This window comes from Gigantopelta aegis, chromosome 3 (assembly GCF_016097555.1).
Source record: "Gigantopelta aegis isolate Gae_Host chromosome 3, Gae_host_genome, whole genome shotgun sequence".
In the NCBI taxonomy this organism is placed as follows: domain Eukaryota; kingdom Metazoa; phylum Mollusca; class Gastropoda; order Neomphalida; family Peltospiridae; genus Gigantopelta; species Gigantopelta aegis.
In genome coordinates, this window is record NC_054701.1 from 21327844 (window position 1) to 21340378 (window position 12535).

Genomic DNA, 12535 nt, shown 5'->3' on the forward strand with positions numbered 1-12535 from the left:
TAAAATATCTCTTAAATTAATCACAAATTTGTAAAAAAAAAAAAAAATTTGTAAAAGACACTACCGGGGTGGTTGTTATAAATTGTTATGCCATGGTACGATATGACTTTCAGTTATGGTACAAACTGACCAGGGTACGAAATGACCAAGGTACGAAATGACTTTTTGCAATGGTACGAAATGACCAAATTTGGTACGAAATGACTATGGTAGGAAATGACCATGGTACGAAGTGACTAGCAACCAGTGTTATCAAGGAAAAAAATTTCATTCAGTCGACAGACAGTTCATTGCCATGTTTTTCCATGTTTCCATAAAAAGAACCCAACAATCATATTGATAGCATTTTATGAAGTAAATGTTAAAAAATTTAAAAAATTAATATTTCAATACTTTATGTAAAACACAGCATTATTTATGTTAATCCCTTCCTTCTTGTTACTCTCCTGGGGCGAATCCAGCATTTATTTACTCGCTCACTCACTCACTCACTCACCCTCTCTCTCTCTCTCTCTGTCTTTCCAACTTCCTCTCTGTCTGTCTCTCTTCCCTCTCTGTCTCTCTCTCCGACTCTCCGATTGTCTCTCTTTCTGTTTCTCTATGTCTGTCTCTGTCTGTCTGTCTGTCTGTCTGTCTGTCTCTCTCTCTCTCTCTCTCTCAAAAAATTGTGGCTTGTGTTTTGGACAGGATTTCCCAATGTTGTTGGCTGTGTTGATGGGACACAAATTAGAATACAGGCCCCAAGGAATAATGAGGAAGAATTTATGAATTGAAAGGGGTGTCATGCCCTAAATGTTCAGGTGAACTATATCAAATAGGAATTATTTTACTACAATTTGCAACCATTTGATTACTTTCATCCCATTGTGATAACAGAAAGAAAAATGTTTTACATATTTTATTGGATTTACACCTTTTTTTTTACTACACACACACACACACACACCAGGCTCAACAAACAACAATGGTATAATTTTACAATACTTCAGCTGATCCTAAAATATATTTACATAACAACTTCTTAATTATCTTCTAGCCATCAGTGTTGGTAAATTTATTACAAATTCGTTGTACACTACATCCTTTTTCAAGTGGGGCAGGACGTTACCCAGAGGTAAAATGATTGCTTGATGCATGGTCAGTTTGGGATTGATCCCCGTTGGTGGATGTCTAGTTTCAGCCAATGCACCACGACTGGTACATGGCCGTGGTATGTGCTATCCTGTCAATGGGATGGTACATATAAAAGATCCCTTACTACTACTGGAAAAATGTGACTGACTTTATGTCAGAATTAACAAATGTGTGACATCCAGTAGCCGATGATCAATAAATCAATGTGCTTTAGTGGTAATTTTGACATATAGTCTTAGAGAGGAAAACCCGCTTATTGTTTTCATTAGTAGCAAGGGATATTTATATGCACCATCCCACAGACAGGATAGCACATACTACATACTTTGATACACCAGTCACAAAACTAGGCTTGTGGTGTTATGTGGGGGCCAGGGTTATACAACCATGTGAACTATAGAACATAATGAAATACCAGCATCAGTTGACACCAAAACAAGAATTCAATACATTTGACTAAAATGAAAATTAAAGCTAGTTTCAAGTGTATTATTTGTCTCTCTTTGATGAAGTCCATGGCTGTACCCTGATCAAAATCCTAGTTGGGGGTTGGGGGGAGGCACTACTTTTTATAAACAAATGAAACACTATACAAATTAAACTCTGAGAGAAGAAAAAAAGTGAGGGTACAGCCCTAAGTCAAAACGTGAGATATAGGTGTGACTTTTCCGATAGCAGGAACAGTCAACTTTTGCATTTAGCTCAATATTAAGCTGTCACATCTAGCTGTTTCTCGCAAACAAGAAGTCCTAGATCATTGAAACTTGGTTTATAGTTGTATCTATAAATGTTCATCTGAATGCATATCCTCTCCTCTTATAAAGACTCCTCTAAAATTACAATGGTTGACAATAAATCCAGAGCATTTTTCCTATCATTATGACATTATTATTATTGGTTTTTCTGCTTGTATTGATGTTTGTCTGGTTTGGTAATAAATACTAGATAGAAAATAATTTGTAAAAGCACAAAATGGTAATGATTGTATTTTTTTTAATAAATAAAAATCAGACAATGTTTTGAAAACATTATCTAACCCCTCCCTGCCCCATAATGTTTCATAACACATCCCTTAATACCACTCCCAGAGTATTGTGTAATTGTTGAATAGCCACTTAATAGATGATATCGTATAATGTGAAGGTGAAATTGAAGCTTTAATACTACAAAGTTTTCCCAATATATAAACACAACGGGCCAAATTTACGATGCTGATTTTGCTAAACAGGTGTTTAAGCATTTTAAATGTATGTTGTTATGTGTGTGTAAAAAAAACCCCGACTTTGTAAATCCAGGTCAATGAGGCAGGGCCCGAAACTTCCAGGCGCCAGGTCAACAAATGCGACCAAAGTCCCGTTTAGGTGAGTTTAAAATGTATAAAATAATAGCGTTAGTCACCCAAAAAAATATTATTTGGGAGATCTTTTCTACAACATATGAGCCACTATTAATAACTGTAAATCGCACATTTATTCCACATTAAAATTTTTGCTCATAGTTCGCAAAACAACATATCGTCATACCATAATTTCCCAACATCCATTTATGTACAATGATTGTGTAGACTGGATGTAGTTAGATGTAGTCTTGATAAAACAAAGGCTTCCTGATCCAGTTCGTAACCATTCTGAACATCTCATTTCAATATCATGTAGGCCCTATATTGATATTTTTGCTATCTGGAAGTGGTTCTTCAAATCGATATTACTTTATTGAAGCATATTAGTTTTAGAAAATTAAAATTAAACGTTTTCAGTTATTTAAAAACAAACCTGAAATATGAATATTTCATGTTTGGGCTACCTAAAGCATGTTTGGGCCACTGAAAATTAAACTTTAGTGGCCCAGATATTTAGTTTTGGGCCACCACACTTTCTGATGAATTTCAAGACCAGATGAGGCTTGCCAAATCCTACGTTAATGGTTTAGTTAAGTTTAATAATAAAATGTATCAGAAAATCATTTACATTATTGGTTTAAAGATATTTTTTTTTTCTCTGAAATTATTGGTGTTCCAAGACATCATTTCTTGCAATGATACCAGCTGTCATATAATGCTAATATTAATCATCAGGACTAAACTGAATGCATTTTGTTGAACTTTTATTATTACTGTTACATACCGCTCTCTTCATTGGTACCATGCAACCTTCATGTTTACTTGCAGTTACTTAATATTTCACAGTGATGTTATTAAGACTAGAAATATGTGAACAAATCTATATGAGGCTGTTATCAGGGTAGACTATCAACAGGTGTAAATTAACTTTTAAAAATATCACCATCAGGTTGGTAAGCTTTTTGCTTAAAATTCACTTCCTGGTCACCAAATATTCAACAGATGATAAAAACCAGCTGCTTGTTCCTCGTTAATGACATCTTTGATTTAATACATGGATGCAAGCAGCAATGGGCTATTTGGTTTTCTCCCTTGCAAACTTTGAAATAACTTCTACATTGGTGATGTTCTTTTAGCCATTACTCAAACGATCTTTTTCACTACCAGGATTGCTAGTGTCACAAGTGTTCTCCTGTTTCTCAACATGTTTCTCTTGTTTCTCAACATGTTTCTCCTGTTTCTCACAACTGTTCTCACTTTTTGGACAACTTTCCCCATTTTTCTCACAACTCTCATCTCTTTTCTCACCACTTCCCTCATTATCCTCATCACTTTCTTCATCTTCGTCATCATTTTCATCAACCTGGCCTGGAAATATATAACATGTAGCGATTGTTATACAAAAAATATCAATAATTTTAACAAAACTAAATGAGTTGTCAGTAGATCACAGTGCTGGTCTGTAAATGCAGTTCCCAGCAGTTGAAACTGAGTAGTATCTGACGTCATATAACCGAAATACAATGTGTTGAGTGCCTCGTTAAATAAAACATTTCTTTGAAATTGAGTAGCAGCTGGTTTCCTCTGTAATTATCTGTGTGGTCCTTAACCATATGTCCTACGCAATATAACCGTAAATAAAAACGTGTCAAGTGCTTCTATTAAATACAAGACTTGAAATTCATAAAGGGAGCAATCTCTCCTTTTCACTGTTTAGTCTGAAAACAACTGTTAGAAATTGAAAAGCAGTTCTAGAATTATGGTACTGACATAATCAACTTTTTTTTCACTTTATGAAACTTTAAACTAATGTGGACGGGATGTAGCCCAGTGGTAAAGCGTTTGCTTGATGCACAGTCGGTCGGAGATCGATCCCCGTCGGTGGGCCCACTGGGCTATTTCTAGCTCCAGCTCATGCACCACGACTGGTATATCAAAGGCTGTGGTATGTGTTATCCTGTCTGTGGGATGGTACATATAAAAAGATCCCTTGCTGCTAATCGAAAAGAGTAGCCCATGAAGTGGCGACAGTGGGTTTCCTCTCTCAATATCTGTGTGGTCCTTAACCATATGTCCGACGCCATATAACCGTAAATAAAATGTGTTGAGTGCGTTGTTAAATAAATCATTTCCTTAAACTAATGTAATATTGGTCATCTTAATGTTGATATCGTCACACTAATTTCTTAATACATGTAGTTGACATTGTGGCTCTAATTTCTTAATAGTTGACATTGTGGCTCTAATTTCTTAATAGTTGACATTGTGGCTCTAATTTCTTAATAGCTGACATTGTGGCTCTAATTTCTTAATAGTTGTACCGATACCGTGCTTTAAGATGGAAAGCAAGAGATGTTTATGAAACTGATTATCAGAAGCATATTGTGTTTTGAGTGGCAATTGCCACTTGCTATACTGAGCCTTGAAAACCCCATTTCTTTCTCTCCTTCTGAATCAACCATATAGCCTATATGGTGGCATTAGGTTTCCTCTCTTTCTCTTGATCATTTAACAAGAGTACCTGTGAGGTACATGATATACCTGTCAAAAGTAGGTCGCAGTGACCTAGTTATGGTTAAAGTTTGTTTTGTTTCGTTTGATGACACCACTAGAGCACATTGATTTATTTATCATTGGCTATTGGACGTAAAAAAAATGGTAATTTTGACATACAGTCTTAGAGAGGAAATGCGACACATCTTTCCATTAGTAGCAAGGGATCTTTTATATGCACCATCCCACAGACAGGATAGCATATACCACGCACTTTGATATACCAGTCGTGGTGAACTGGCTGCAACGAGAAATAACCCAATGGGCCCTAGTTATGGTATGCAACACACTGCCATACCAATTTGTACTTGTATGCAAGGTTTGATGTTCCTATATGAATTGATAAAAAAAGATATCTTCCGAAAACTAAACAAAACGTTTATGGACAGACAGACAACACCATATGATAATACAACCCAACAAAGATGGGTGTTCCAACAAATCCCCATATGTTGGACACCAAACAGCTGTAGTTTAAAATTTGCCCAGATTTGGTTAAACATTCCTTTCATTTTATTTCCATAAGAAGGACAAGACCTATCACAGCCACTGGCTTTCGCCCCATTTGTGGTGTACTGATTGGGATTAGTGGGGTACTGATTGGGATGGACAAAAAGCCCTGATTAATCCACAGAGGACAGTCGATCCTATGAACCACTGCTCCTGAAGCAAGTCCTCTCCCATAGAGGTACATCGCACTCTTACCAAATTAAATGTCCCTTGATACATACCCTTTGAAGAGTTATGCTTCTTCATTTTCTTTGCCTTTGCTTTTAATTTGGCCTTTTTCTTCAGTCTGAAAAAGATATGTTTTAAAAATACTCATTGACAAATTTTACAACAAGATATGGTCCAGACAAGGATTTACTGTTATGTGCAGTAGACCGTGAAAAGTAGGTCAGTCACCTAGTAATAGAACGCAACACACTGCCATCCCAAGTTGTTCCTACATGTGAGGTTTGATGATCCTATATGCATCTGCATGCAAGATATGGTCTGAACATGGATTTACTGTTATGTGCAGTAAACCGTGAAAAGTAGGTCACAATGACCCAGTAATAGTATGCGACAAACCGCCATCCCAAGTTGTTCCTACATGTGAGGTTTAATGGTCCTGTATGCATCTGTATGCAATATTATATGGTCCGGACAAGGATTTACTGTTATGTACAGTAAACCGTGAAAAGTAGGTCACAGTGACCTAGTAATAGTATGCGACAACCCACCATTCCATGCTGTTCCTACATGTGAGGTTTGATGGTCCTGTATGCATCTGTATGTAAGATATGGTCCAGACAAGAAAAAGTGAACAGACGGACGTACAGACATATATACGTAAGTACGGACGGACAACAACATACCATAATATGACCCATCATAGATGGGCGTATAAAAATTAATTGCAATTATAAACAGCCTTTAAATTATGTATTAAATAAATAAATAGGTATCCCACTAAAAATGTTTTCTGTACAAGAATAAAAACCACCATAAAAATGATCATGTGCAAAATTGTTTTTGGTAAAATCAGTACGATACGCACGTGAGTGTAATAATTTCTTTATTATACATATTATTATTGTACATTTTTTTATGAATAACATGGGTCGTCTCAATATGTTTCAACCAAACTAGAAGGAGAAGACGAAATGGCGTCATATTTCACATGCACAATCTGGGCTAGGACTGCGGAAGTGATATTATGTTATGATGTCACTTCCCAAAATTACGTCATTACACTTGTTATTATATGTGTTCTTCGTATGATTATTATTAACCCGGTTATGTTGAACCTTGTGGATAATAACTGATTTTATTACACACAAGTGTAAGATATTACTCAGGTCATAACAATTACTTAATATCTAACTAGTGTAATATTGGAACATGCAGACTGGCATAGTAGGTTTTTTAATTTGAAAAAAAAAAAAAATTGGGTGCATAACGCGTCCTTTTTATGACTGCTAGAAAACATTAAGTGCAAAATTTCTGTTGAAAATGTTTTGTTCAGAGATTATTAACATATCTAACCATGTTTGTACAAAATAGCGTCATTTAAAAGTGTACTATTACGAAATTTGGCCATTAATTGTAATTGCGATAAGATAGGCTGTTATATTTGGGCCTATTGTGTACGAAGCCAAAACGATGTTGCGGCAAATGTCGGCAAGCTGCTACTCATTTTACGGCCCTATGTACGCGTCAGCTTCACATCTAGTCAATCCCATTCACTCAGCTCAATCTTTGCTGGTCTGATCTACAATTAGTCATTATTGTGGATTTAAACACCTCATTGATTGACAATTAATGCAAGTTTCGCGCCAAAATCTAAACTGTACATTGCCGACATCTTGTTGCTCATTGTGATTGTGTGATGTAGATTATTTGCTGACCCAAATCGTACCAAAACTGTTCACTCGTTTCATAAAAATGGTATGACAGGCAAGCTCGTTTAGTATTCTATATATAACACAATAGCACTATAGCCTGTAGTACAGGCAGTGGCCACAACAGGCAAAATTAAATAATTTGATTATATAATGTTTGAAAAGTCTTGAGAAAACGTCTGAAGGATCATTAGCTAAAGGACATTGGCTAAGACTGAAATTCTATACCTCTTTTGTCTTTTCTTTGCTGTTCTCTCCTCAGCCTCCTTCTTGTGGGTTTCCAGTCTATCCTGAAATTCTTCGTCTTGGTCTTCCTAAAATATACACAGTATTATCTCCTATATTTGACTAGATGTCCAGCACTAAGAAAGTCGTACTACGGTATTTCTATACGCCAACTGGTGTCATATACTGCAAAACTCATGACATTTTGAACTGACAAAGAACTATAGAATCTGCAAATAACTGTCCATTGTTGTAAATTATAATTAGTGTGTCCCATGCTCCTAGAAAAATTATTTTTGTAAATACTTTCAGTTTGGTTCGATGTAAGAAAAAAAGTAAAAGTATTTGGGAAAGAACAACAAAAAAATGTGTGTGCAATTTAGAAATCAATCAGCTCAAAAATAAACAGTAAAGTAGTAAATTCCACAGTATGAAAAAAGGTGTTGTCTGTGGGAAAGACTACAGATACCATAGATGTAAAACGTACTAGTATATTAAAATGTGTCATCAGAAACACTGTAAATTAATTTTATTTCAAAAACAAAATATGTATCTTGATTAAAGTTTTTAATACTGTTTATTGTCATTCATAAGCCTACCTTTTATCATATCACATATGTTCATTTGACATCGTAAATTAATATCTATGATGTCTTAGTTAATTATGGATCATTTGGTATCTGGTGATAATTTGTGTAACTACCCTTGAGTTCTAAGGACATGCAAGCAATTTATTTTTATAAAACTTCAGGCAAATCCATTAATCTATTTGAAAGAATATTATATCATGTACGAAGATTATTTCTTAAAACTAACAGCAAAAATAAATAAATAAAAATGTAACAAAGTTTTAAAGTGAAAATCATCTCCTCTAAATTTCTCATTAATAGTCATTTTCTCTCATTGAAATTATACATGAAGAACAAAAAAAGATTACTTTTGAATGTTTTTCATTCAGGAATTTCTGTCTGGCATATTCTCTTCGACGCACACCTCGATACACATGGAAGTCACCACTTCCTGCTCCAGCACTTGATCCTGCAAAGGGAAATAGTTTTATTTATTAATCAATATTGGCACAAAATTGGGTTTTTAACATAAAACAAAAAATAATAATGTGCATGGAACATTTTGTTCTGTGTTCAAGTTTCAGAACTTGCTACATACATGTAGTAGCTGCTAATCAATTTGAAACAAATTAGCAACCATCACTAATCAAAATTTTGAAAACAATATTATCTGAATAGCTACAGGTCCAAAACAAATCTGATATTATTACTAGTAAAATCCTAAAGTTATTTTGTAATTGTGAATTACTTTTTAAAACAAATTTTATCAATTACAATTTACATGTATGTGTCTTACTTCAAGATATGAAAAAATTTATTTTATGAACTTACAGTACATGTAAAATGTCTACAGAACTTACAAAACTTATTTTAACTATCAGTCAAACCTGTCCTAGCAGCCACCTGTAATCAGTGGTCACCTGCCTTAAGCAGCCACTTTTCCCCTCCCAAACAATTTTTAATGTAAATGCACCTGTAATAAGCAGTCACCTGTCTAATGAGATCAGTGGCCACCTAAATCGGATCCCAAATTGATAAAATACTTGTACTAAGCGGCTACAGTAAATGCTTACTATGTTATATAAAAGTGATATTTTAACAGCGACAAGGTGCAGGAAATAACCAATCTTCACACCTTCAGGAATATTAGTACCCATTTATTCCTGACATCTCTACTTGGTATCAATTAAGAAAGTATATGTATGGCTGTAATTCATCTAATTGCCTCTGGGTAGACTAGGCTTGACAAAGAAAACAAACTTACTGAGAACGGTTAAATTAATACATTCCAATTACCTTAATTCTGAAGGAGGCGCATGTTGAATGTTTATTTATAGGCAACTGTGGAGAACACAACCATTAATTAGCAAAAAACAAGAGAAAGAAACAACAACAAACATTTTGAAGACTGTAATGTATATGTGGCAACCTGTAATCAACGGTCATTTAAATTCTCTACTCCCTTGTGTGACCGCTTAAAGGGACATTCCTGAGTTTGCTGCAATGTTTAAGATGTTATCGACTAACAGAGACTTTTTAACGATTGCAATTAAATATTAAATGTATTTTTCTGCATAAAATATTAATGGCTGTGTATTAAACATGTTTCTGATCGTTCTAATATTTGTACTGGGTTACATTTCGTTTTATTTCCTAAAATATGTTTTTTTCGTACGTACAAAATTATTTGAAGACGAAATCCACTTTGGGCTTCTTACACATATTAAGACGACCAGAAACACATTGAATATACAGACACTGATATACTAAGCAAGAAAATATATTTAATATGTAAGTTTAATTGTAGAAATACTTTATTAGTCGAAAACATATTACAATGCAGCAAACTCGGGAATGTCCCTTTAAGACAGGTTTGACTGTAGTTAAATATAGTTTTCAGTTTTTGTATCTCCCATACAGTATGTTAAAGAACATGAAAGTTACAATTCACATATTTGTACTGAATATAATATAAATTTCAGGGCTAGCTCTGCTAATCGTCAAATTTGCCAATTGCGAATTTTGAGAACAATTGGCGAATTTTATTTTAATTTGGTGAAAAGAAATTGTGTAATAATTAATAATTTGTTGGACAATAGCTATATATAGGTGAAATATCCAGGTGAAATTTTCTGATCACCCAAAGCTAGCCCTGAATTTATATAAAAACATTCACCATAATTACTATTTTGCTTACCCCAGACATTCCGTATAAATTCCAATGGAGCCCTCATTGAAGAATCTTTAGACTTTTCAGCAATATAAACTGGTTTGGTCTGAAACAAAAATTTAATTTAGGTGGGGGTTTTAAAGTATTTTTTTAACAATAGGTGTGTGTGTGTGTGTGTGTGTATTTGTTTTAAATATACTGGTATTTCAGTCTGTGTTGCTGTCTCTCTCTGTCTCTCTCTCACACACACATAGTCACACACACAGTCACACACACACACACAGTCACACCTTCATAGTTCTAAACAATAATATCCTGTAGCACCAACTTTGACATTCATTCAAATGGTACAAGGATAACATATCAATACATTTACTGCAATTAAGGTCAATGACAGAACTTTCCGTACATCATTTTGACTTTGGCTTCTAACACAGTAAATATAACATAATATTTTGATACATGTATAAATGATGAATTGTACTTTATTTTAAAACAAAAAATTGTGAAGCACTGTCAGTGTACTCTGACGGTGCGGCACATTTTGGTGGAGTGTCAGCATCTTAAAGAAATTTGAAAAGATATAATTGGTCAGAGAAATGTGATGGAATCATTTCGATTCCATCCAGAACTTATATTACAGTTTTTACGTGATACTGACTTTTATTGTAAATTTTAATTTTATCTATCTGTGATTTTTTTTTTTTTGTAGTCCTTTACACTGTGCTTTTATCTAACTGTTGAATTTTTATATTGATGTTGATCATCACTTTAGATTTCCATTACCATAGTTTGACACCAAATAGCCAATGTATTTTTCATGCTGGGGTGTCATTAAATATTCATTTATTTTTTTGTCGTCTATTTAAACTAAAACTTAATATTTATCTTCAATTTTTAAAAATAAAAGTATATTGACATGTAAACAGTGTTTGCATAATGTAGGGCAAGAGTTCCCCCTGTTCCCTCATAACAAATGCTTATTTAAAAATAGTTTTTTAAATAATATTTATATATATTATGAATATTAGAGTTAGGGTGAGGTTACATTCAAGAATACCAACATAATGTTCATATTTCATAATCCAATATCACCATGTAAACTGAATACTCCAAAGGTGGAAACAGGCGGAACTCTTTCGGCATGGTACATGTATCTAATAATATACGGGGTTTTTTTATTTGGGTACCAAAAATTTCACTCACAAGCCAGTTTGCTCCAGTTTGACCAGTTCCAGGGCTCTAACTTAAGAATTTGTCTCCCACAGCAATTTAAAAACAAAATTGCAGTGGGTGAAACGGCTCACCAACGACAATTTAAAGCTTGCCCATGGCAATTTTTGTAAAAATTATTTCTGCAGCAAATAAACACAACTTAAAGGTTATTTTGCTATATGTAGACATATTTAAATAAAATTTTGGAGGAGGTTGTTTATTTTATTTTATTTTTAAAATGTTTTTTTGTTGTTTGTGCATGTGGCAGTGTATCTGTGTATGTGTATTTTTGTTTTGTGTGTATGTGAGTATGTGTGTGTTTGTGTGAGGCCCTTGGATTTCATAGAAAATCATTTCTGATACAACGTCAGTAAAATCACGGAACCTAAATTTTGTTTCCCATGATTATTATATCAAGTACAACTATTTAATGAAAATAATATATATATATATATATATATATATATATATATATATATATATATATATATATATATATATAAAGAATTGCCACTGTGAGTCTTTAAGATGTTGGTTAACGGCAGTAATACCAAAACAGATAAAAGGGCCATAACTCGGGGGCTTGCAGTTGATCACTCAACTACAATTATTCAGTGATTCACAATTAATAATGTCAGATAATAAACAACTCTAGAAAAAAAAAGTTTGTATTTAAAATAGTAATTACTGGATTTTTCATTAACTTGTCCAGCCTCATTCTTTGAAGTTCATACGGTGTTTTGGCCACAACAACTTTCCCTTCCTCCTTTTCAGCCATCTTGACTCTCCTGTTGATTAAAACAACGAATGTCTTGGAATTAACTACTTTTATTAAAAAAAAAAAAAAACCGAAACGTCGATTAAAAAACAATAATTGTTAAATCAATACAAGTAAAGATCTAGATTTAGAGATATTAATTACCGAAGAGATGCGACAGTTACA

General features: G+C 33.8%; 1 protein-coding gene across 1 annotated transcript; it reads right to left on the reverse strand.

Annotated features, from left to right (window-relative positions):
• Positions 1-2585: 2585 nt before the first annotated feature.
• Positions 2586-12375, reverse strand: LOC121367689 (PRKR-interacting protein 1 homolog). Its single transcript, XM_041492013.1, has 6 exons — positions 12281-12375; positions 10405-10483; positions 8576-8676; positions 7642-7727; positions 5758-5822; positions 2586-3841 (listed from the first exon to the last, which is right to left on the reverse strand). Exons 1-6 carry the CDS (start codon positions 12368-12370, stop codon positions 3606-3608), a joined length of 657 nt encoding a protein of 218 aa, XP_041347947.1. The 5' UTR covers positions 12371-12375; the 3' UTR covers positions 2586-3605.
• Between the last annotated feature and the right edge of the window lie 160 nt (positions 12376-12535).